Raw genomic sequence first — 24,369 nt, forward strand, 5'->3', positions numbered from 1 at the left:
GTTGATTGTGAGAATTTTGAATTGCCTTTCCTTATTAAAATATTGCACGACATCGGTTTATTCTTTTTGAATAGCCTTGTATTTAGTACTTTCAAAGATTTTTTTTCTATTGCCCGCCGACGCACTTTTAGCCTATTGTTTGCCGATTGAAATCTGAGAGTATGTTTGAACAGTATCTCAAAATTTGCGTTATGTACCAATATTTGAAATGTTTTTTTCTGCGTAACATTTGAAGAACCATTTTGTAACTCTACATGGGCTAGGCTGTCAACAGTATTTTTGTTTTTGTGGTACACCTTGTCATACCTGCTCAATCAGTTGAAACGTGAAAATAACTGTTTTAATTTTTATAAGCAAGTATTTCATATTAAACGTGTTCTGTATGTTTTGTATTATTGTCACATGCAGCTACATATGGCTCAGACACTATCACCAGTTGATTTCTGCATCATAAGTTGTTTTTTTTTGTTAATGTGACCTCAAAGACGAGACTTGTCATGAAGACTTCACTTTTTATTTTTTTAAATTTAACTCACTCATAATCTTTAAGTTTTCTTAGTTGATTAATTCAGCCATGTTCATTTACTGTATCAGTTTCAGGTTAAGTTGTAAGAGTTGAAGTAACTGAACCTTACTAATGTTTTGGCTCTGCGGTTTAGATTCTGAAAATTGCCGATGCTGTTGGAAACTCTGTTTGAATTATTGATGCAGTGATTAATAGTCATTTAAAGACCATGAAATTTTTCTTTTCCTTCACCAGGGTTTTGGACCCAAAGAGCCAGTGAGACACCAGAGGACCTGATATTGTGATATCACCCTCCAGCAACTTCCACCCATCCCGTTGCCTCCTCCCTCCAGCTCACCATCTTCCCAACTCCCAGACTCCTGCTGTGGATTAAAGAGTCGGTCCAACACACTGACTAGCTCACCAGAAGCTTCTGTTTGGAGAGCACATCTCAGTTTGGGCCCAGATCTGGTGCGGTTCGGTGTCAGGATGACAGGTCTACCGTTCTGTTTGGCTGTGATGGCCACTGCTGTCCTGCTGTTCCTCAGAACTGACGGTAAGATGTTCTTTCAGTCATTTGACTCCCAGTTCTGTGGTTAGAATGTGTTTCCCAGACATTGAAACCAGCAGAAGCAGATTTTTCTTTTATAAAGGGACAGAAAAATATCCAGTACCCCTTTCAGATCTGCTTTCCTTCCTGTTAGTCTGATGGCATCTGAACATTTCAGCTTCATGTCTGAATGAGCTCAGTGCTCACTTTTCTGTAAAGGTTTTGGTGGCAATCCCACCAAGTTGTACTGCATCGTCACAATAACAACACGCACAAGCAACAATACTTTGAGTTGGTTGAAGTGATTGGAGGATGGCTTTTTCCACATTTCAGCACCAATATTGGTGAAAAAAAAAATCTGTATTCAGTGCTTTTTTTTATTTATTGAAGACCTACAGCATCAAACAGCCACATGAGCATTTTACAAAGAGAGAGAACTCGTAGGACAACAGCACTGGTGATTTCAATAATAACCTAAAATTAGCAGTATAATAAATATAAATTATCACCAGACTGCTGCTTAAAATTTAAATATTTTTATCTCAAGTTTGATTTGAATCGCAAGCAGCTTGATTCATGTTGCAACACCTTTCAATGACCTTTAGCCGCACAGTTTGAATTGACCTGTGCAGGAGCACATACCACCAGATACCACCGTCATGACGGAATATTCGGATATTAGGATATTCGGGTCCAGCCCTACTGGGCTGTTGGAAATTATATAGAAACTAATTATTTTACTATTTTCTGAGCTTTTTGTGGTTGTTCATGAAGTGATGCAGCAGCATCAGATGTTTAAGTGCTGGGCTCCAGACTAACTTTTTTCCCTAGGAGCACAGTGGCCCCTAACCTAAAATTTTAGGAGCACAAGCAGAAAATTTAGGGGCGCACACCGAAGTCGACTTGCAAAGTAAATATTCACATTTCCTCTCATTTTCACTGTATTACTGATAATTGTATGCATTGTAACTGCCAGATCAGTTTATCTACAAAAACACAAAGCATTCAGTCACAGGTATCTGGAACTGAACAATCTAGTATTTTACTTTATGATCAAATTAACTTGTCAAGGTCTAGAAATTACTTTAAATTCAAAGTTTTACAAATTTACAATTTACTGTTAATGTCGTTGTAATTTTTATCCTTTGTAAAGTCATCCCGCAGGCCGAAATGGACGGTCTGGCGGGCCGGTTTTGGTCTGTGGGCCGTATGTTTGACATCGCTGGTAAAAATAATCAGTAGATGAGTCGAGTATGTGACATGATCAAGTACGCTGGTGGTCCGACTGCACACTATTGATACGTTATCCCATTCTTGGGAGTCTCTACTTCCGAGTCCAAATGGCCCATACATATGGACCAGCGCAGTTTCACTATTGTTGTATGCCACGATAAACAGGCCGATGTTAAAACAATCGTTCAGCTAGTTAGTTCCGTGTAGATGGACCTTTTAATCACAGTCGCTCACGCCCCCCGCCATGCCTCTGCGACCCCCCCAGGAGGGTGCGCCCCACTGTTTGAGAAACACTGGTTTAGACATAGCACCAGTCGCTTCTCACCGCACCTCTGATTTATCCTCTGAGGTTATGCAGTTGCTCACTTACTTATTAACCCTTTAGTTTGCATTCAGAGTGATAAGCAGCACTTATAAGTCGTCACCAAGTCCCTCTTTTGTAATCAGCTGCCTCCTCCCTGCACACACAGACCTGCAACCTTTTGTTAGAGTCATGATTCCTGTCAATTGACTGATAATGGAGAGATTTTAGAAACAAACGTGGAAACAATAGTGCTGTCTCACTCTTTCTGTTTCTGATAAAATAATCTCTCTCTTTTGCCGGAGTGAGCAGAAAGCCAGTGTATTTTTCCAGGATCAGTCATAGACGTTTACAGATCGATGCCGGTGCATTTGAGAAGTTTCTGACGGCAGTTTGTAGATTTATTATTTATAAGAAAAGCAGCACGAAATAATGAACCTGAGCTCCTTAAGAACTGACATGCAATCACAGTTGAGATATTAAAGACGGACATCTGCAGGTTCTGACTGAGCTTCATTCCAAACAGCATTAAATGTTAAAAGAAATGTATTAGTGGTTTTCTCGGCAGAGGCAGCTCTATTAGGAAGTAGATTATAATCCTCAAAGGCATGTACTGCAACTATATATAGTCAGATACGATTACAGTATCCTTGGTGCATGAAAGTAGAGCTGTCAATTAATATTTGGAAAACAGATTCCTTAACCTCCTCAACTTATTAACTTATTAAGGTGCCATTGCTTTTTACAGTTTGAAACTGAGTAACTTCAGATTTTTGACTCTTTAGCGATCGTTTTTGAGTTTTAGACAGATGAACTGTAAATTGAATAATTGAGACCATAATTATCAGATCATTTGATAAGGAAAATCATTGCAATCATGTCTGCCATCAGTCAGTTTTTCTATTTCTGGCTTAATATTCAAAGTAGCTGATACAAAAGCACATGATTTCTATTATTTAACACTCAACAATTATTCACAAGCAGTTTTTAATTTGTGGTTTAATTCACATGTGCAGCAAAGTTCACACGTTCATCTGTTGTAACCAAGCAAACCACATAAATAGTTTCATCTCCTGGCTCCTCCTTTATTACTTAGTAACCCTGAAAACATTCAAGATATTAGACAAAGACATTGATTTCTTTCATAGTTCTTTACTTCTCTGTTGTACAGATGCCAGCAGGAAAGTAAAAAGCATTTTCAGATATTGACTGCACGCTGTGGATTTGATCTGAGTACTAACGCTGCAGCTCTGAACATGAGAAAGGTCACCTTCTGCCCTCTAAACACTCTCAAAGCGACTGATAAGAGCCGGACAGTGCTCAGCCAAGTGTTACTGCTGCGATTGACTCACTCTAATCTGTAGAGGAAAGGGAGGGACTCTCCCTGTCGGCTTATCAAACCATTTTCCACGGTTTTATTCGCTTCTTCACCTCCTTCTGTTGACTTTGGCTTCACCTCTTCGGTAGAGTTAAGTAAGCAGTGTGCTTTAGTCCTTATTAATGTTTAATTATTGACCAACAACTACTGTGAATGGACTACAAAAGAAAATAAACAGACAAATGCACAGTTTAAGGCCAATACAAACCTTTATTCTATTCTGATTTAGCAATTCTTTACAATTTTTGATGTGTATTTGGGGTCATTGCCTTGTTGAAACATGAACTATATCCAAAACATATTTCTGTGCACCTTTGGTTCATCTGACCACAGAACTTTCCTCCAGAAGGCCTTTTCTTTGTCCAGGTGGTCAGCAGCAAACCTGAGTGAAGCTTTAAGATTCTACTTCAAGAGGAAGAACTTCCTTCTTCATGGAACCTCTCAGCTCATGTTGATGTAAAACACTGTGGACACTGTGCAGCTTATCATTCATTCAGACCTGCTTTTTGGTGATTCTTGGTTGACTCCTCACCTTCCTGACCAATTGTCTCTCAGCAGCAGGTGATAGTTTGCATTTTCTTCCCAATCAGGGAAAGAACTACCATGAACTTTATGCTTAATAATTGCTTACACACTGATTTTGGGGTAAGAAGCCGCTTTGAAATGGATTCAAGTTACCTTTTTGACTTGTTCAAGTCAAGACTTTCCCACTGAAATGTTTGTGACTAGGTTTAATGAGTGAATCAAATGGTTCATATTAATATGTACAAAATTAAAGCAGTGTGAATGGAATCAGCTTTTGCCAAAAGATGATGTTGATGTGATCAAGTATCAGGTAAATCTAGCTGTCAGGTGACTCTGAGTACTTGAGCAATTAACTTCTTTGTGTCTTTTTAATGACAAATCTGTCCAAAAAATGTTGAGTTCATCAGTCTTCATGTTGTCATTTCAAGCGTTTGAGACTAACGCCCAACCGATTTATCAGCTGGCAGATTAAATCGGTCAATTATAGCCCTTTTCAAATTAATCATCAACAGCCAGAGTTTTGCCGATTAAACCGCGATATATTCTTATTTCTTATAAAACAGTAAATGCTGTTAAGTGTCGGAGTCACACAGAATGATGTCCTTGTGCTGTTTGTCCAATGCATTTAACTGTGACTCCATTCAATCCTTAGTCCTCACCGCTGTCTGTTTGCAATAACAGCGATGTAGTTATGCCAGCCTAGCATTAGCTAACAGCTTAGAAGACAGTAAGTAACTGCAGAAATAACTTAAGTGTACAAAGTATTTGAGAGTTCAGAAAGACCGTTTATCACTCCATCAGCTGTGTGTTGTGGCGCAGTTACGGAGGAGCGATGTGAACGCAAAAGGGAGGGGGTTTATTCAGTGCAGGCCCGAAAAGTTAAAATGATTAACGTTACCGTCTTCAGCAACCGTCATGATGTGATGTCACTCTTAGTTTTACTGTGTCAGAAAATACTATAACATGACAGACTCTTAACAGCAACTCACTGTCTGTGTTATGGAGTAACATTAATATCAGACTATTTGTGACCACTATATATTTAAAATGCAACTCTGTCAAAGATGACATGTTTTGACATCTGAGAAAGGCTTTTCTTTTTGTTTTGGTTCATATGAGTCATGACTTCATGGCAAAGAAAATGATGATGTAGAGAATATGGGATTTAACGTTAAAAGGCATCAGAGGGCTGCATAAATAACTTTTTGCCAGTAACTTCACTCATTATGTTGCTTATATACAGCATGTATATATGTATAACCTACCTCTACTTGGTAGCAACAAGAAGTACAAGACAAGCTGTATTTCATAACTCATTCATAGATTGACTCTTTTTTTAAGGTTATATTTTTTCCCAGATATTTAATGCTTTGTTACATGTTTTTGTACTTGAAAATTCATCTCTGTTGTAAAAGTAAATAAATACTAAAGGACAAAGTATTGTAAAACAGTAAAGTGTTCTGCCTGTAATTCGTATCTTTGTTGTTGTAAGCAATAACGGACAAAAAAAGAAGTTATTTTATTCATTATATAGTTTTGAAATTAATTGGGCAATTAATCGGTTATCAGATTTTTTTTCCTGCCAAATATTGGAGTTGGCCTTGGCCTCAATAAATGCATATTGGTCTAGCCCTATTTGAGACACTGATCAATATCTGATTTTGCAGATTTTGAGAGCTGAAATGTAAACTGATCTGCAGCCTTTACAGATGCACACAGAACAGAACCATCCAGGTTGCTCCAGTTATTTTTTGAGGGGAGGACGATTCTGTTTTTGCTGAGGTGTCTGTTCCTTAGCTTCAGCCCACATTTATGTAACTTGGCCTAACCTAATACGAGGTTTCCAGCATCAGCAGCCGAAGCAGCACAGAGAGAGACTCCCTCTCTCAGGAAGCTGTTGAGCTGATTGTTGCCGCTCTCACTTCCTCTGTGCACATTAACCGTTTCCTCTACAAGCTGTCAGCAGCGCGAAACGCTCCAAACAGCCATTGTTCTCCGGAAATATCATTCAGTCCCTCTGGAGACATATTTGCCCTTTGAAACAGTGTTTATTTCCCCTCTACACTCTGGACTCTTTCTGTTGCAGCCTGTGAAGCCAGAGAGTCTCTGAATGCAAGACGACCAACTTCACAATGCTGATTTTTATTTTTCAAAGTTACCAGCATCCTTTTGTTTTATTTTATCCCAGCAACAAAACAATATCCAAATACATTCAATTTAAAGGGATATAAACAGATAATTTTCCTTTGATAAATCAATTTATTAATTGATCGTTAAAAGTATTGTCAACAAATTTTTACAGATACACAATTGAAATCTTTAGAATCAATGTATTCATATTGGAGTTGATTTTAGGGCTGTAAATAGCAATCATTATAAAATCTTATCTTCTTTTTCTCATTTAATTATTTACCAGTTGAGTTTCTAAAATGATAGGAAATATCTAAAAATATCTTTATTGTCAGACCAAGACACAAAAATACAAAAACATTAAATTTAGCAAATAATTGCAAATATTTTAATTTTTTTATACAGAGGAAAAAAGACTCAAAGCAAGTATTTAAATAGTTCAAGCTGTTCATTATTTACTCTTGTCTCATTTTCTCAATTTACTGTTGGGGCTAACAAAATGAGGAAAACAGTGAAAAATGTCTTTACATTTTTTTTTCCATTTGTCTGACCAAGAATCCAAAATACAAAAAAGTTCAGTTTACATCTGTAGAAGACAAATGAAATTGCAAATCTCTGTATTTCTTACTCGAAAAAAAGACTCAAAACAGTGATATTGTAAGTTCTATCTGTTTATTTGCTTTTTCTTATCTCAGTTTCTCAATTAACTCTTTAGTCTACAAAATAAAAAAAATTATAAAATGTCAATAAATACAGAAAATATTCAATTTACATCTGTCGAAAAGAAAGGAATTGGCTAGTTTCTTGGCATTGTTAGCAAAGACATGCAGAGACAATGACATACTGAATGCAAATGACACCAAAATTTACACAAATTGAGCAGCTTATTAAAATTTACAGTTTTATACGGTCATTCCTTTCTTTTGCGAAACGAACAAGCACCTTGAGCCTTTTGCTGCTGCATATCTGAGGTTTTATATCCGAAAACCTTTAATTTGTTGATGTATTAATAGAAGCTGAAATGTTAAGAGTTCAAAATCAACAGTTCGAAGTGTAAAGAAAAAAAGAATAATTTGGGTAACAGTTCGTCTCTTCAGTCAGCTTCTGCTTTTGTTTTTAACAAGGCTGTTCATTATCTCACCAGGAAGCTGCTTTCAGCTGCCTGACGTCGTCATGGTAACAGTTTCGGGCAAGTAAGCAGGAAGTCGATGGAGAGGGAGGTGCTGCTTTATTGGAAGAGTTTCCGGTTATAAAAGTAAAAGGCAAACAAGAGACGTATGAATTTAATGCAATGAAACTACATTTTCCGAATTGTATCTCCTCCTCTCTAGTTTAGTTTCGATTGAGAACCTTTCCAAATATTTTCCTTGCACTTTTCGCACAATCCATAGGACAAAAAGTCTGAGCTAATAAAAATGTTAAATCAGCTGTTTTCAGAGCAATGAGCTTTAATTGCAGCAGTAAGATATTTGTGGCAGTTTTTTCCTTTAAGACTGTGTGCACCTTGTTCTTTTACATTTTACTGCTGAAGGTGACAGCTTGTAACTTAAAGACAGATAATCATGACTAATAGAGCAAATATTCACTCTTACAGTTAATATTGGGGCTGAGTGATAAAAATGAAAATACATGATAAAAAATATTTCATTTTAGTCAAATTTATTCATTAAAAAACAGCAAATACATATTTTTTAAATGTAACCACTTTGGCATGTTTGTCAAGGTGCACAGGTGATGCAGTTAGTGCTGCACAACAATGAAAATGCAAATACGTAAATTTATATACATAAAGGAAAAAAAATAGCTGTAAAGAAATCACCTCAACTTGAATACAAACCAGTGACAGTGGCTTAAATTTGATTTACAACAGTGTGCAGTGCAGCAGTTATTAGGTATTTGTTTTGCAACTGCCCTGAAAAACGGAACATTTTAGGACCAAATTAAATAATTTGCCGCACTTAGTAACATGCAACTGAATTAAATTTATCCAAATGGAGTTAATGACTAATATTGATGCCACTGGTTTGAATTTGATGTTCTTAGATTATTTGATTCCTCCAAAATAAGCACTGTTGCTTAATTTTAATTGAATTGAGTTTTTACAGCTTAAGTAGTTGCTTTTAACCATAAAATGATTTTGTGATGTTTATTCATTTTCTTAAAGCTGCTGTCCGGAGTTTGAATCGCAGCGTCTCCCAAAACACTGTTGGTCCCTCCCTCTGATTTCGCCCCTTTATTTGTGCATGGGCGCAGTACCTGAGAGGGGTGCCCGGAGTGCTGCAGCATCTTGCCTGTTTTGCTGTTTTCCACTCTTCTACATTTAGTACATTTAGTAAATAATAAAGGAATTACGTTAGAATGCTGTATTGAGTCTAACTTGTCCTAATACCAAAATAACATGAATCTGCTAGGACAAACAAGTGAAGTTTCAATATGTGATTACACTCGTGTATCCCTCTGGATGACGTTGTTTATCAAACTTAGTGCATTTACGCGTGTATATGTGTTACATTGTTTATTTATTTCTATCTAGAGTTCAGAATTGCATGACTCCTCTGACGAAGAGTATGTCCCAGACGCCCCAACATCTTCCTCCAGAGGTCGGGCATCTAAACGAAGCCGTCAGGCGGGCTATGGAGGCCGTGGTCGGGGAGCGACGCGAGCACCCCGAGCCGAAAAAAGTCCTGCAGTCTCTTGGCCTGACAAGCCGTGGGATTGGTAACTTTTCTGGAAGTTGCTGATCCCTGATGCTCTCTCCTCCACAAGCAAAACAAATGTGCGCGCGGTTGCGTAGTGCGTAGCTCGCCCACCTCTGCATGGGCTTGCTTGCTTGCTGTTGATTGACAGCATGACAAAGCGGAAGCTCGAACTTGATTGGTCGGCAGCGACCGGCGCTTTTTGGAATAACATGGGGGTCTATGAGAGGAAGGCGGAGCTCTGGAATAAATTTTCATATCGCGTTATACTAACTTTATATTATAGTATCGAACTAGACTAACACATTTAAGCTTTGTTAAAAAATGATACATAAATTGAAAACAAACGGAAACTCCGGACACGAGCTTTAATCTGTAATCCTGTCTGAAGAAAATGGTGGTTGCAGCAGAAAAGGAGCAGTAAACCTAATGTTCTCACTTTTAAAAAATTAGGATTCCAGCTTAAAGAGACAAACTTGAGTTTAAGGAAACAATCCAGAAGAGTAGACTGTCATCACTAATGCAGAAAGCCAGACAAGATTCATTCTAAAACATACATCAACTGCAGCTCAAATGCCCTTCTCAAAGTGTCTGAGTTGTTGAAGTAACTCGTGCAGGACGTTGAATCAGGAGGTGAATTCGATGACAGATCGAGTTCAGGATGTTTCTTCCTGTCAACCTGCAGAAGTGATGACTGTTCGTAACGAGAGAAAAGCAGCTCTGATGTCCGTCGGTCTACAAACGCCACTGGAAGCTGTCTCTGATAGAGCAGAGTTAGCGCTGAGGTTCATTATTCACTGTTTCATCATGGTGTCCTAAAAACCATTAACACTCTGAGCACCACGCAGTTTGAATCTGCTCATGTAACATTTTTTCTGACTGTGGCCTCATTTTCCTCTGCGATACAAAGTTCTGCATCTCTTTGGAAACAGAACAACAATAACTAGAGAGAACTCAGAAATGTCTTCTATCCAGTATGATACAGTTATAATGCCATAAATCCTAAAAAATATAAGCTAAATTTGTTCATTTTTATTACAAATTAAAAAAAATAAATCCTACAATCATTATGTACAACTTTTTTCCTAGCACCCACAGGTGTTAACAATGCTGGATAAATGAGGGCTCTGCAGACCACAGATAATTTATTATTTACATTTTAAATTTATTCTGTTTACACAGCCAGCAGTTCGACCGAAAAGTCTTATGATTTTAGTTGCGTGAGAGATACTTGCAGCTGAGTCACTAAAGGCCTCATAGTTGCACCGAGGAGCGCAGAATTTTTGTTTTTTTTCAGAATCTGTTTTGAGTTTTGGCAAATTTTCAAACGAAGCATGAAGAATAAAGTGATTTTGATACGATATGGTGATTCTTGATTTTAGGCTTAGTTTTGGTTTAGTTTTTAGAATTATGACACACTACAGACTGTGAGGAAGTTAAAAATCAAGCAATTCCTTTTATTACAATTTCAGACTGAAAAAATAATCATTTTAATGGCTTATTATAAATCTTGCCTTTTTTTTAATCTGACAGTAGGCTAAAATGTTGAATTTAAATATCCTCTACTGCTGCACACACAAACTTTGATAGATTAAGATAAATGTAGAGCAGGAAAAAGTGTAATGTCTTCGTCCTCTTTTTCCTCCTGGTTTCAAGGACGGTGAGGCGACACTGATCGATCTCTGGGGTTGTCACTGTGGTTGACAGCTGATCTGTCGTCCCTCATTTCTCCTGGTGTTTGGAGGAAGGCGAATGATTATTTGCCAACTGGGAAACTGAGCTGCACATGGAGACATTTATTAAGACAGTTTAATGTGGAATTTTCCTCCTTTAGTTCTTCTCAAGGGGCAGTTTGTGGGAAAACCAATGCTAAATGCCGTTTTTCCATGAATTCATGTAAAAATGTGAGAAAAATGTAAGCTAAATTATGTCAGTGCAAATTGTTGTTCTAAAAGGGGCTTCTCTTATTTTAGCCTTTCTTGTCCTGGTTGTACTCTGGTTTTGAGAATATTCAGTTAACCTTTGGTGCATTTAAAAACATCCTAAAATGTTTTTTTGAGTAGTGTGGATACTGCAGCATGTAAACCTTGTTTGTAGCTCCAGAGATACCAGAGAAATCAGATTAGACACCTGGATACTGTTAGGATCATGTCTACACAGATAGAAGTAAATTGGTTTTTCATGCCCCATGGAAGTATCCAGGATATGATTAAAATGATAGTCGTGTACCCTCTTTTCTTTTTTTATGTATTTACTCTTTCAGCAATAATCAGTCAAATAGAACCAATATTGAAAGGACAACATTGAAAAACAGAACTGATATGGCCAGATAAAATGTACAAAACCAATAAAAACACACAAGTTAAAGGTGAAATGATAAAATAAACTTTGAAAAAAAGATGAGTAAAGTGAGGTTGAATAAGCTCATTCACACACATTTTTTCTACCACATTTCATTTATTTGAAAGTGATTATTTTTTAAGTGATTATAATGAAATGTTATGATTTTAAGATTAGACTAGGATCATATTTTAACTTAACAGTACCTGACAGCTGAGTAACCAAAGAATCATCTGAAAATTTCTAGTTTTTACAGTTTCTCGCTCTGATAATTTATTTTATCCATTAGAGGGGGGAAAAAAAGGTCACACCTTTAAACCCTGTCAGTTTTGAGGTTCTCTACAGAATATCTTTAATTGATGAAAAGACCAAAACCAGCTTTTATTCAGGTTACAGTAACATAATGAAGAGAAAAACCTCAAATAGTCACATTGTAGAGGCTGGAATCAAGCCGTTCAGTGTTATTTTTTGAATGATTAATCAATTGTTACATTCATTTTAGCTTTATAAAGTTTTTCCATTCATTCACTCTTTTGCTCAGCATTCTGCAGTAGGTGAGTTAATTATCTGTCTGAGTCTAAGAAGGTTTGTGTTGTTGACGTCAGTGTGGCCACTGTTAGTAGCTTGTTTGTTTGCTTAGCCAAGCACAGAGCACCAGACGGGTGGAGTTTATCACCTCGCACTTTGTTTGGGAAATTTCCAACACAGACGAAAAGATAACGGTGACTTTGAGATACGGTTCGACTCCAGTTCACCACCTCTGCTGTTTCTTAGCAATGAGGGGCAGAGACAAGTTTTCTTACATGTATTTCTACTTCTGTTTCTATTGAAATCATAATATCTTTGTGTTTGATTCCTGATTACAGTTAATGACTTGATGTAAAACTCCACAGTTTTCCATAGTCCGCTGTGATGCTTTCAAATGACAAAAAAATAGTTACAAGGTGCAAAAATTATCAGCTTACAGTAACAAAAGACCAAGAAAACAGCAAATCTCTTTATTTGAGACGCTGTTTCCAAAAAGTTTTTGTCGATTTAATGTTTTTCTTACTAAGTAGTTGGTTTCATCTCTTTATTTTTCCAATGAATTGCTAAAATGTTCATGTAAAAATGGCTTTCACAGTAACAGATGACCAAGAAAAACAGCAAATCTCATTTTTCAAGAAGAATTCTTGTTTTTTTTTTTGTTTTTTTTAGACGATTCTTGCTTGAAAAAGACTGAAGCTATGATTCAAATACCGTATTTTCACGACTATAAGGCGCACATAAAAGTCTTAGATTTTCTTCAAATTGTGCGGCGCGCCCTATGGTGCAGTGCGTCCTGTGTGTTGTTGTTGTACGACGGACATAAACCAGGTGGTTTTTTCCACGCATCACCATCGCTGTTGATCTGTGACTCTATGCGTGCCCATCTCACAGCCGATGTGAAAAAACAAGTGAAGCAAATGAACTCTCAGCTTGCTGTCATTCCGGGAGGCCTGACAAAGGAACTCCAACCGCTGGACATCGGTGTGAACCGGCCGTTCAAAGTAAGGTTGCGAGCGGAGTGGGAGCGATGGATGACCGATGGAGACCACAGTTTCACTAAGAGTGGAAGGCAGCGCCGGGCGAGTTACGCCACAGTTTGCCAATGGATTGTAGATGCTTGGGCTAACGTGTCTGCTGGCACTGTTGTTCGAGCTTTCGCAAAAGCCAGCATCATTTCCGAGGCGCCGCACGGCACGAAAAGTGACTCTGACAGTGAAGAAAGTGAACCTGGCATGTTTGATGGAGGTTTAGCGCAGCGGTTCAATTCAGAAACAGAGGTAGTTGATTGTAAGTCTTTAGATGTTGGTATTGTTGATTTTTATTTTCTGATGCTTTGATACTGTCCCATATTTTCTGCCAATTGATCTTCCCGATGGAGTGATTAAGTCTTTAAAAAATAGCTCAAACATGATGCTTCTACTTGTGAAAAAGGAAGTTATAATCCATTTTCAGTACAAATGACCAAAAAACAACAGATATTATCATTTTAGAAGCGGTTTGCAGAGAATTCTTGGCATTTTTATATTATTCTTGCTTCAGAAAGGCTAAAGCAACTATTAACATGGCAGGTTGTAAGTCTTTACATGTTTTTTCTGTTGATTTGTCTTTATTATTGTTTGAATGCTGTGCATATGTGCAGATCTGGTTGGTTCAAGAGCCAAAGTTTTACTTTTTATAGGTTTATATCTATTTTTTGGTTGTGTTGTAATATAAATCAATATGTTTCATTTCTAGGGCTATAACCTTCTGTCTACCAGTTTATTTTTCCAATGTATTGAGTAAAAGTCTTTTCAAAAATAGCTTGAATGTGACACTTTCACATGTCAACCAAACCCTTCACCGTTACATGGCAGACTTAGACTTGTTCGACACATATATGTACTTTATTCCCTTTGTCATGTTGCAGTTATAATACAAATATCATATTTGATTATTATATTTCATATCTAGGGCTATCGTACTACTTTTACTGTAACAGATGATGAAGAAAAACAACAAATTTCCTAATTTTTGGAGCATTTTGCGGACAAATATTGCCATTTTTCTGTTATTCTTGCTTAAAAAGAGTTAAAGTGATCATTAGAATAGTTAATTATATATGTTTAGATGTCGTTTCTGTTGATTTATGCTCACTAGTATTCATACTGTAGTATTCATACTAGTTTTTATACTGTTAAATAATTGAAGATTCTTAAGTTTAAGTGCTTCCTTTAACCAGCAGCTAGTCAAACTGACTTATATCTACTTTATTTCTTTGATCGTGTTGAAATTGTTTTGTAATACAGGCCTCCAGACTAACTTTTTTTTTTCCTAGGAGCACAGTGGCCCCTAACTTAAAATTTTAGGAGCGCAACCAAAAAATTTAGGGGCGCACACCAAAATCGACTTGCAAAGTAAATATTCACATTTCTCTCATTTTCACTGTATTACTGATAAATACTTGCACAAACTATGTTTTCAATTCGCATTTTATTGTGCAACAGTTGACACAACACAAGAAAAGCACTAAGAGAGCACAGTACTCTGTCAAGGCTGCTCAGTTGACGGATCATTTCCGATGGATGAAATCTTAAATAAAAATGACCTTGTGCTGAGCACAGGCATGTATTATGTGCACATTATGTACTTAAGTTATGCATTTATACCGAATCACGTGTAAATTACTCTTATAAAGGTCTGTTGATCAGTTCATCAATTTTGGAAAGCCTTTGTTTCGCTAGTGTTAAAATAACCGTTCCCTCCAGGCTTTTATTTTGAAGATGTATTCTTAATGCTACGGGCTTTTATTTTGTGGCCAATTCAGCACACAGGAAGTGGTTCTCTAAAATGAGGTTTCTTGGCATGATGAAGACCGAAAAGTCCAAAAATTCACATAAAGATGAAAGAAAACGGTTCCACGTTGTTGCTGTCTAGCAAAGGATGTGTCTAAACTTAGAAGCAGCTGGAATGGAGACAATTAAGGAGTGAAGGACAGAAAAGTGAATTTGTGTTCAAATTAAGGCTGAACGTAAATAAAGGCTTTGTGAAACATCAGGAGCTTCACCGACATTCGTCCCCGCTCTCACACACATTGGCACGCCTTCTTCTTCTTTGATGTTCGTCTTCTTCTTTTGGAGTTAATGTCGGTTGGTAAACCAGCTCATTCTTGCATGACTGTCTACTGGGCTGAAGTGCGGAGCAGAAGTTTGTAAGCTACAAAAAATATTCTATAGTAGTTTAAAAAGTCGGCAAATTTACTGGTCGCACATGCGCGAGTAGATGAAAAATTTACTCGCACTCGCTCAAATTTTGGTCGCAAAATGCGACCATTTAGTCGCTTTCTGAAACCCTGTAATATAAATTTGCGTTATTTTTTTTGGGCCATAACCATTTATCTGCTAGTTTATTTTTGCATTTAATTAATTAACAATCTATGAAAAAAATACATGTCAGACACAGTTATAGTTCCTTACAGAGATAGATAATGAAGGAATACAACAAAACTTCCCGTTTTTAAAGCTGGTTGCAAAGAATTACTGGCATTGTTGTAGTTATTCTTGCTTGAAAAAGGCTTGTAAGTCTTTAGATGTTAGTTTTGTTGGTTTGTCTTGGCTGGTGATTTAGTACATTTCATTTTTGCAGACAGTGACTCATACTTGATTAACTCAGTCGTAAATTTATTCCTAAACAAGAAACAAGAAAAGCACTCAGAGAGCGCAGTACTCTGCCAAGGCTGCTCAGTTGATGTATCATTTCTGATGAATGAAATCTTTAATAAAAAATGACCTTGCGCTGAGCACAGGCATGTGTTATGCATGTGCATGCTATGTATTAGGGCTGCACGATATATCGAAAAAAATATCGTTATTGTGATAATGGTAAGTGCAATATCCATATCGCAAAGTTGTATAGTATAGTGGTTGCCCTGTGGGATGTGTTGACAAACTGGGGGTTGCAAGAAGAGAAACAAGTGGCTATCGCAACGGACGACGGCACTAATATCCAATATTGCAATATATATCGATATCGCAGTTCTTGACACCATATCGCATATTGCACATATTTCCAATATCGTGCAGCCCTATTATGTATTTATACCAAATTGCGTGTAAATCACTCTTATAGAGGTCTGCTGATCAGTTCATCACTTTTAGCAAGCCTTTGTTTTGCTAGTGTTAAAATAACCGTTCCCTCCATGCTTTGATTGTAAAGGTGTATTTTCTCCCAAAAAGTCTGAAAATTCTGAAAATTGCTGTCTAGATAAGGATGTGTCTAAACTTATAAGCACCTAGTGGGGAAAAGCTCCTACGGTGAAGAAATGAGGGAAGGACAGAAAGATGAATTTGTGTTCACAATAAGGCTGATGACTGAACTTAACGTGTCTGGCTGGGGTTTGCTACATCGCGTGACCAAAATATGTTACGGCAGGAATTGATGGGACTCAGAAACACCCCACAGTTTCATCATTTGTTCCTTGTATGACTTCCAACTGATAAATCACAGTATGTTTGTCGTAGGATTGCAATCATATGATCCTCAGTGGGTAGCAGACAGTGTTCACGTCATGGTTACAGTGACGCCGTGCGGGCTGCTATATCTACCAATGGGAAATCTTTAACAAAGCCGTGAATCCACAATATAAGGCACATCAATGCCAAAATTTAATCACTTGGTCCTTGTGTCATTTCTGACCTTCCCTGAAAATTTCATCCAAATCCTTGATCTGTATTTCTGTAATGTTTCACACAGACAGATTCACGTACACCAACTGTCACATAACTCCGCCATTTCCTTGGCGGAGTAATGAGAATTGAGTTGTTTTGAGATAAGATAATCCTTTATTACTCCCCATGTCAGGAGAAATTTCCCGTGTTACAGCAGCAATATACAGTAAATATAGTAATTATAATAACAGAATATATACAATATATACAAGCATGAAGGATGAAAATGAATAAATAGAATATTATTACACTATAAATAAATGACATCAGGAAAAAAGTGACTTGTGGAATAAAATGTAAAAGTGCAGAAAATGACAGTAGTGGAAGGAATTGTGCTTCTGTGTTTATGTTAGCATCAGCCAGTGATGCTGTTGTTGTACAGTCTGACAGCAGATAGGATGAATGACCGGCTGCAACCTTACTACCTTTACATGGCAGGAACTGAAACAACAGACTTGCCGTTGAAATCATAATGTGAATTTATTTGATTTCTAGGGCTATAGCCTTTTTGTTTCCAAATTGATTGGTTAAAAGTCTGTGTAAAAATAGCTTTCATTGTTTCCCGGACTCTAGGATTACAGCATCATTTATCAAAAAACACAAAGATAATTTGTTTACGGTGATTTATGACCAAGAAAAACAACAGATCTTCTCGTTTTAGAAGCTGTTTCAAGAGAATTTTTGACATTTTTCTATTTTCATGCTTTAAAAAGCAGCCAAAAACAGTGATTAAAATAGCTGCTTATATGTCTTTAGATGCTGATTTGTCTTTCCTAGTGTTTTAATTCTGTATATATCAGCAGACAGTAACTCGTCACTGACTAACTCAAAATGTCTAACAGCGAACTCTTCTGTTTCTGTCCTCGGTCTCGGTGCCCACTTTCATCGTCGGTCACGTGTTTGCTGTAGCGGCCGGCAGCTGAAGGCCGTCTGGCTGCAGATCAGAGGGTTTTATCAGACAGCTGCTGCTGCTGGATGTAAATAAACAGTCGTTCTGAGGCTGCACTGCGACTTTAAGAGGACATGGAGAGAGTCTGATTACCCAGCGTCCTCTCTGCCAGACCTCAGTCTCCACTCTGACTGCCGGCACAATTAAGTACACATGTGGATGGAGACGAAGCAGCAGCAGAGCAGCCATTTCCAGCCTCAGTACACCCTCCAATGCTGCTGCTGATGATTCCTTCTTGTCAGTCACGACTTTTAACCAATTGGAGGCTGGGAGGGCGGCATGGCGGCAAGGAGGCAGTCTCTGAGGTCCTTTGGGTCTAGACGATGGTTAATGCTGTTAAAGCTGCACGTGTCCAGATTTCAGGATCAGTTTTGCTGTCTGGAATGCGCACACTGAATAGAGCTGCAAGCAATGTTTATATTGCTCATTGATTAATTGGAATGTTATTTCTCATCATCAGATCATCAAAAATATTAAATTTACTGTCACGTATGAGGGAGAGACACGTGAAAGAAGTTGGAACTGGTCAATTTTTGCTTTGAAAAATCAATTTGCCCCCTGGGTTTCTGTTTGTTTTTGGCTCTGACACATTTTTCTCATTTTTTCACTGCAATATAAAGTCCTGCACCTCTATAGAAACTGAATAATCATGAAGGAGAGAAAACTAAGAAATGTCTTCTGTGTAGCATGACACTGTAAAATGAATTTTACAACAATTGAAAACCCAGAATCGACATGTAGCATGTTTTTCCGAGTCCACACGGTTGTTATCAACACTGGATAGAAATGATGGTTGTACATACTACAGATATTTTACTACTTACTACATTTATATTTAGCTTCCATATTGGTTACAGCTAAGTCTGTCTTGGTTTTGCGGTTCCTTTTAACAGAATCTGGTTAGTTTATTTCTGGGGGATTTTAAAATGAAACATGTAGAATAAAGTGATTTCTATTAAATTTGCTGATATTAAACTGAGATTTCATTATCCGTGATTGTGGTTGGTATTTCTGGTCAATGTTTTGTAGGATTATAGCATTTCCCTGGCTGATATTGGATCTGATGAGTATTTTTGTGATCATCAAAAATTTTGTCTTTTTTACATCAATTTCCAATACAAGAAATTCATTTAAAATACATTGTGGCTCTGATGCAGTCAATTATCTGTCTGTAGTCACCTACCTATAGCACTATGTGATTAAAAAGTCCCTTAATTTTTGTCAATTGACTCTTGGTCATAGCTGAGTCAGTCATGGCTTCATGGTTGTGCAGAAGAATGCAGAATGTTTCAAGAGAGTCTGGCTGCAGACCTCCCACCTGAGAACGCTATGCTGCAGGCTCCTTGCTCAGGTCGCCTCCAGCGTCAGGTCGCTCAGGACAGGAAGTGCACGGCAGGAACTTCAAAATAAGATCGTGTTGACAATTTCAAAGGGAGCGGTTTTGTCGTGGATTTATATTTTATGACTCAACAGTGTAACGCGAAAAGCATGTTTATTAAATGTAGAATGCATGTTGATGTAGCCTATTCTGTATACATAGCATTTAGCATGGTTAGACGTTTGCCAGCAACATTATTGCATGAGCCTACATCTGCACTACAACTCCATCAATATAGCTTGTGCCTATTTCATACAGAAAAACAACACTTGTTGATTGGACGCCTGCCATTTATAATTAATTTATAATTGAATATTTTGTTTTATTGTAAAGATTTGAACTAAATGTGCTTATGCATCTGTTTACATTGTGAACCTAACGCTCTTTTGAAGTGTAATTAAAATCAACATAATGAATCAAGCTTTTTTTCATAGCCTCAACATCTCATGTATATAATGTATAACGTGTTAATATATATTATACACAATATATTATTTCATCTACTATCACATTAAATGATTCCAGCTATGTCTTGTATATCATACTTTACACCTGAAGATTTAAAAACGTCAGCATAGGGCTAGTTAAAACTGTATTGATTTTCTTAAAGTGCACTAACCTATCTGTGTTGTTCATCATATAAGGAACATAAATTATTATGTGTGCATGTTCTAAGAATAACAAATATGAAAAGACATTTTTATGTTTTTTTCTGCCTTTAATTGAACAGATTATTGAATTATTCCTGAGTTTTGCATTCGGCATATATCAAAAAATTCCGTCGGTCTGCAATTTCTTCGCTGAAGATCCGTAAGTCCTCCACTTTATAGAAAGTGAATTTAAATGGCTCCAAGATTTCTTCCTTCTCCTGGTCATCAATAATGAAGCCTTCATCCTCAAACCAAAGTCTCTGGTACTGCTGCACAGCCTCTGCCAGTTCCTCTTCTGCCATTGTGAGGGCACAGGGCAACTCCACCTTGTCTGCAAACAAGTGCTGGTTTTCTAAAACCCAAGCTGCTGCTTGTCTACATTCTGAGATTACCCTGGCCTCGTCTTTGTCCTATGGAAAAGACGGAGAGAAAACGATTAGTCTTCCTATAGCAAAACTGCTGTACAAACAGTGCTATAAGTTATTAATGTACAAATTACAGCACATAGAAAGTAGCAAAAGGACACTTCCAAAGGAGCTTTTTGTCAGAATAACTTCAGTGTAAAACAGGTAAGCATGCATACCACTTCCGTTGTCATCTCAACATCTTTTACAACACTCACTTGCTGAGGCTGTGCAGCAGGTTGTTATTGTTGTTCTTTGGTCTAAAATGGGGGAGAGAAAAAAACACGACTCCTTTTTATATATATATATTCAAATAAAAACAAACCAAACTTTGTTTATCCCTGTGTCCTTAGGTTTAAGCTTTGTCTAACCTTGACCGAGTATAACGTGCTATTGTGGGACTCATCAAAAAGCCCTTCTGTCCCCCTGTGTAATTTGGGGGTGGGGGGTGGGGGGGAATCTACACTAAAGCTAACTCAAAATCTGACCTCAGTGATGTCATCCATCTTCCACTTCTTCAGGTGGAACACTGGTTGCACCTCACCTCGCAGGAGGGCCTTTGAATTGTCTGTCCAGTGGGCAAACATTTTGCCATGGCTCACATAAAAAGAGATAAAAAAGTGGTTTATAGGTATAACAAAGAAGGTGGTAAATAATTAATATTAATATTAATATTTCCAAGACAATCCATCAAATGTCAAACTTTTTTGTGCTCTCACCTTCCAAGGTCAAAATTCTCCATCAGCATGACACACCACCACTTTCGTAAAGATGGCATGTCCATCTGAAAAGAAATTATTAGCACTGAAAGCCAGAGTAAATGCTACCAGATTTTTTACAGTTTACTTTGAATATGCAGATCAGCTTACCACAGTGAAATCAAAAGGGACATCTAGTGCGGTGTATAGGGCATACAATGGAAAAAAAACAACACATTTTTACGTTAATATCTTTTAAGCACAAACATAAATAGCCAATGACCAATAATGCTTCCACCATCAACATGAAGATGCCACAGTCATCCTCGTACAGCTGCCTCGGAAAACCCTTTGATGACAAAGAAAAAAGTCAATCACTGATTTTATACAGCTGTTTAATGTAGATTCCAAATGTTGCATGCTGTTACCTGTATGTCCAAACCAGTTGTCTCTTTCCACGGTCCAGGATGTATGGACTGGGAAAGGTTTCTAAAAGTGAAAAGACAAGACGGTTAACAGCGTGGTTTCTCAAAATCATATAGTAATCATACACGCACAGCACACACCATGCAAGTAATTCGTATCAGGAACAAACCTTTCCATTACTTACACGCATGCAGTAGGCTTTTTATGGTTATCATCTGAAACTGCATATTTTGGGGTACTGCAAAATTGCAGCTATATTTAGATTGCACCATAAAAAGACTATTACACAGATCAGAACATGATTTGGTGAAAAAACAATGTAGAGCTGGGCAATATATCAATAGTCATGAATGACATTGTGGAATTTTTGATACTGTAATGATGGGATTTTATTTTGTCCATACTGCTCAGCCCTACAACAAACATTTTCAGAACAGCATCGGAACATGAACACCGATGAGAACCAAAATGAAACCAAAGTTTTTGTTGGTGACCTCAGCAGATCTCTCATTTCCTGATCACCAAATCCAAATTGTGCATGTGCACATTTGGAATCCCGAAAGAGTATCTGTCTTTGTGTTGGCTTCAACACCTATTGTGGTTAATGACATTTCAATTCATCATAGTGGGAGAGGTTAATACAACACAGAAACACAACAGCACAACACTAATGAAACACACACACATTTTAACAATTTTCTGTTTACAATGAGCCTTGTGACAGTAAAAAAGCAAGCATGATAAAAAACAAGAGTGTTTACAGTGATTCAGGAGGTACAATGGGTGTTCTGGAACCAGAAAATTCAATCACAAACTCTTCCTGGCTTCTTGAACAAAAACCCTTAACCACACCCTCACATGGCTGCCTCCACCATAAGAATGTGAGTGTGTGAGTATAACAGTAACAATAGTGCTTACAGACAACAGGAAATGTCCGCTTTTCCACACAGGGATAACAATGGAGTCCCTAATGTGAAGATCTCTCTAATAACATAGAAAAGATGAAAAGATACAAAAAAACAAACAGACCTAAAATACATTCTTCATTAAATCCAGTAGCTATACTTACAGGTAAACTTGAGAGCGGGTTGCATGCCGTTGACTGTCGCCATGTCGGTACAACCTACAAATCGGCCACAAAAATGCACTTCCCCTGCAAAAGATATCGCAAATGTGATTTTACGCATGCAAACGGCATGTAAAAGAGACACAGACTTATTCTGAGATCAGACCTTATACCTTTGATTGAGCAATTTTTTCAATGAGCTGAAAACATGCATTTCCTATCTGCAAAAAAAAAAAAAAAACAGACTTTAAGTTGGCAGCCTCAATGACATACATATTTCACATATGAGATCCATTAACTGTTAACTCACAGTTGATTCCATCTCCAGAGTCAAGCCAAGGGTCCTGAAGTCACCACGTGTCAGGCAACTCTTCCCTGTTTTCAAAATTAGCTCTGTCTCTGGCCCCTCAGTATCCAGCACATAGTCGAGCTTGCAGCAAGTTGTATAGCGCTGCACGTCATGCCCTTCACTCAATTGAAATGTAGAGTGATGCATCTACATAACACAGAAAAAGTAATAGTATCTCCATCCATCCATTTTCTATACATACCTGCCAACTACTCCGGTTTTGCCATAATGATTACGGTTTTCATGATCCCACTCCGGGTTACGGTTTTATTAATCAAAATACGGATTTTCACATGGCAATCAATCAAAAAACATCCAAAAACATGAAACACATTCACGAGATCGCTAAGAACCGTATCTAAATTTAGAACAGAAACAATCAGCACTGCATGCTGCTAATATAGACGGCTTGCAGTGTTTACTAACACAAGTGTCAACATCGGTATGCGCGCGGAGACCCGGTGCAGGAGCTCCTGAAAATTCCACTTTAATATTCTTAGTGAGCCAGTGTCTGACGACTGGGGTGTCTCGGAGTTCCCTGAACAAGAACAGAAAGATAGCGTTTAGGAAATTGCACGTCTCGGCTTTGGCCGCATCAATGGACCCGCTTTGAGAAGGCGGTGGCGGCTGTTGTTCGGGGCTGCCGCCGCTGACAGCCGCCTCCTGCTGCCTGCCGGACACGGATGCAGCAGATGGTGTGCTGTCCTGTTGCTGCTGGCCTGGTTCGGCATGTTGGGTATTAAAGTAATCCTTCAATGCGTTATCAGGCACTACTTTGACATACTGCACTGTCCTGCCTACGGGCTCAGGGCTTCTCCGGTATATCAGCAGGAACTGTAATATCAACGTAACGACTGCTCCAGAGAACGCGGAAATCAGTATTAAGTAAATCATTTCGAGCAGCTGCCCTGGCGCCTTCTCCGGCTCAAAGTGTCTTCATGACCAAACGTTTAGCCGCGGTAACAAAGCAAGTTCCTCCTGGTTGCTCTCAAAGCTGCCATATCATCTGCTTTACTTCGATTCTGACAGCCGACAGCACAACAAGAAGTTCATAGTAACTGGTCTAGTTGTGAAAAATGTGCTGACTCTACTGTTGATGTGTGCAGACTCTTTGTGAATGTTAGGCTTTGAAATGACAAGACTTATTTTACATACAGTGAGGTATTTTTGATAAATCAGTAATGTTGTTATTGGGTATAAGGATTCAAGTTATAACTTCCAAAAACATCTTTTCATGAACAGAAGTAGGTAATATTTCCTAATGACTTTATGGTAAATGAAACATCAAAAAATTGTTTATTAGAATGAGAAATGTCATCACAATATTGAAAAATGTGATCTCGATGCCTGTGATATTTTGAGTTTAGTACCTGTCAAATTAAAGGAACATTCTGAAAGGCTATATATTATTAAGTTTGTTCTTGATCTTTTCCATCAGCATTTATGAATTGACAGTTTAAGTAACATGGAAACATGATTCTTAGCCACATTCTAAGTTGATTTAATGCTAAAAATAATTTGGCATCTGGCACCTGAACCTGAAGATTTACACAAAATTAA

The 24,369-nt window shown here is 37.7% G+C and overlaps 1 protein-coding gene and 3 long non-coding RNA genes across 5 annotated transcripts in view; 1 reads left to right on the forward strand and 3 right to left on the reverse strand.

The window, feature by feature from the left end:
* Positions 1-24,369, reverse strand: part of LOC127537431 (uncharacterized) — a 292,103-nt gene that overhangs the window by 224,062 nt on the left and 43,672 nt on the right. The gene's annotated exons all lie outside the window — the stretch shown is intronic.
* The window catches only part of LOC110965431 (bone morphogenetic protein receptor type-1A-like), a 119,170-nt gene that overhangs the window by 71,308 nt on the left and 23,493 nt on the right, over positions 1-24,369 (forward strand). For both annotated transcript variants that reach the window (XM_051959641.1, XM_051959642.1), the window contains exon 3: positions 761-1,061. In XM_051959641.1, coding sequence (XP_051815601.1) covers positions 995-1,061 — 67 coding nt within the window. In that variant the 5' untranslated portion in view covers positions 761-994. The remainder of the gene's footprint in view (positions 1-760; positions 1,062-24,369) is intronic.
* LOC127537428 (uncharacterized) lies at positions 19,949-21,614 on the reverse strand. The gene is made up of 6 exons (XR_007947051.1): positions 21,397-21,614; positions 21,140-21,317; positions 20,990-21,054; positions 20,759-20,867; positions 20,489-20,530; positions 19,949-20,276 (listed from the first exon to the last, which is right to left on the reverse strand). It is a non-coding gene; the product is annotated as an uncharacterized LOC127537428 (long non-coding RNA).
* On the reverse strand, positions 21,705-23,449 carry LOC127537444 (uncharacterized). Its single transcript, XR_007947068.1, has 3 exons — positions 22,771-23,449; positions 22,634-22,681; positions 21,705-22,547 (listed from the first exon to the last, which is right to left on the reverse strand). It is a non-coding gene; the product is annotated as an uncharacterized LOC127537444 (long non-coding RNA).

The sequence above is a fragment of the Acanthochromis polyacanthus genome, chromosome 15 (genome assembly GCF_021347895.1).
Source record: "Acanthochromis polyacanthus isolate Apoly-LR-REF ecotype Palm Island chromosome 15, KAUST_Apoly_ChrSc, whole genome shotgun sequence".
Lineage (NCBI taxonomy): Eukaryota > Metazoa > Chordata > Actinopteri > Pomacentridae > Acanthochromis > Acanthochromis polyacanthus.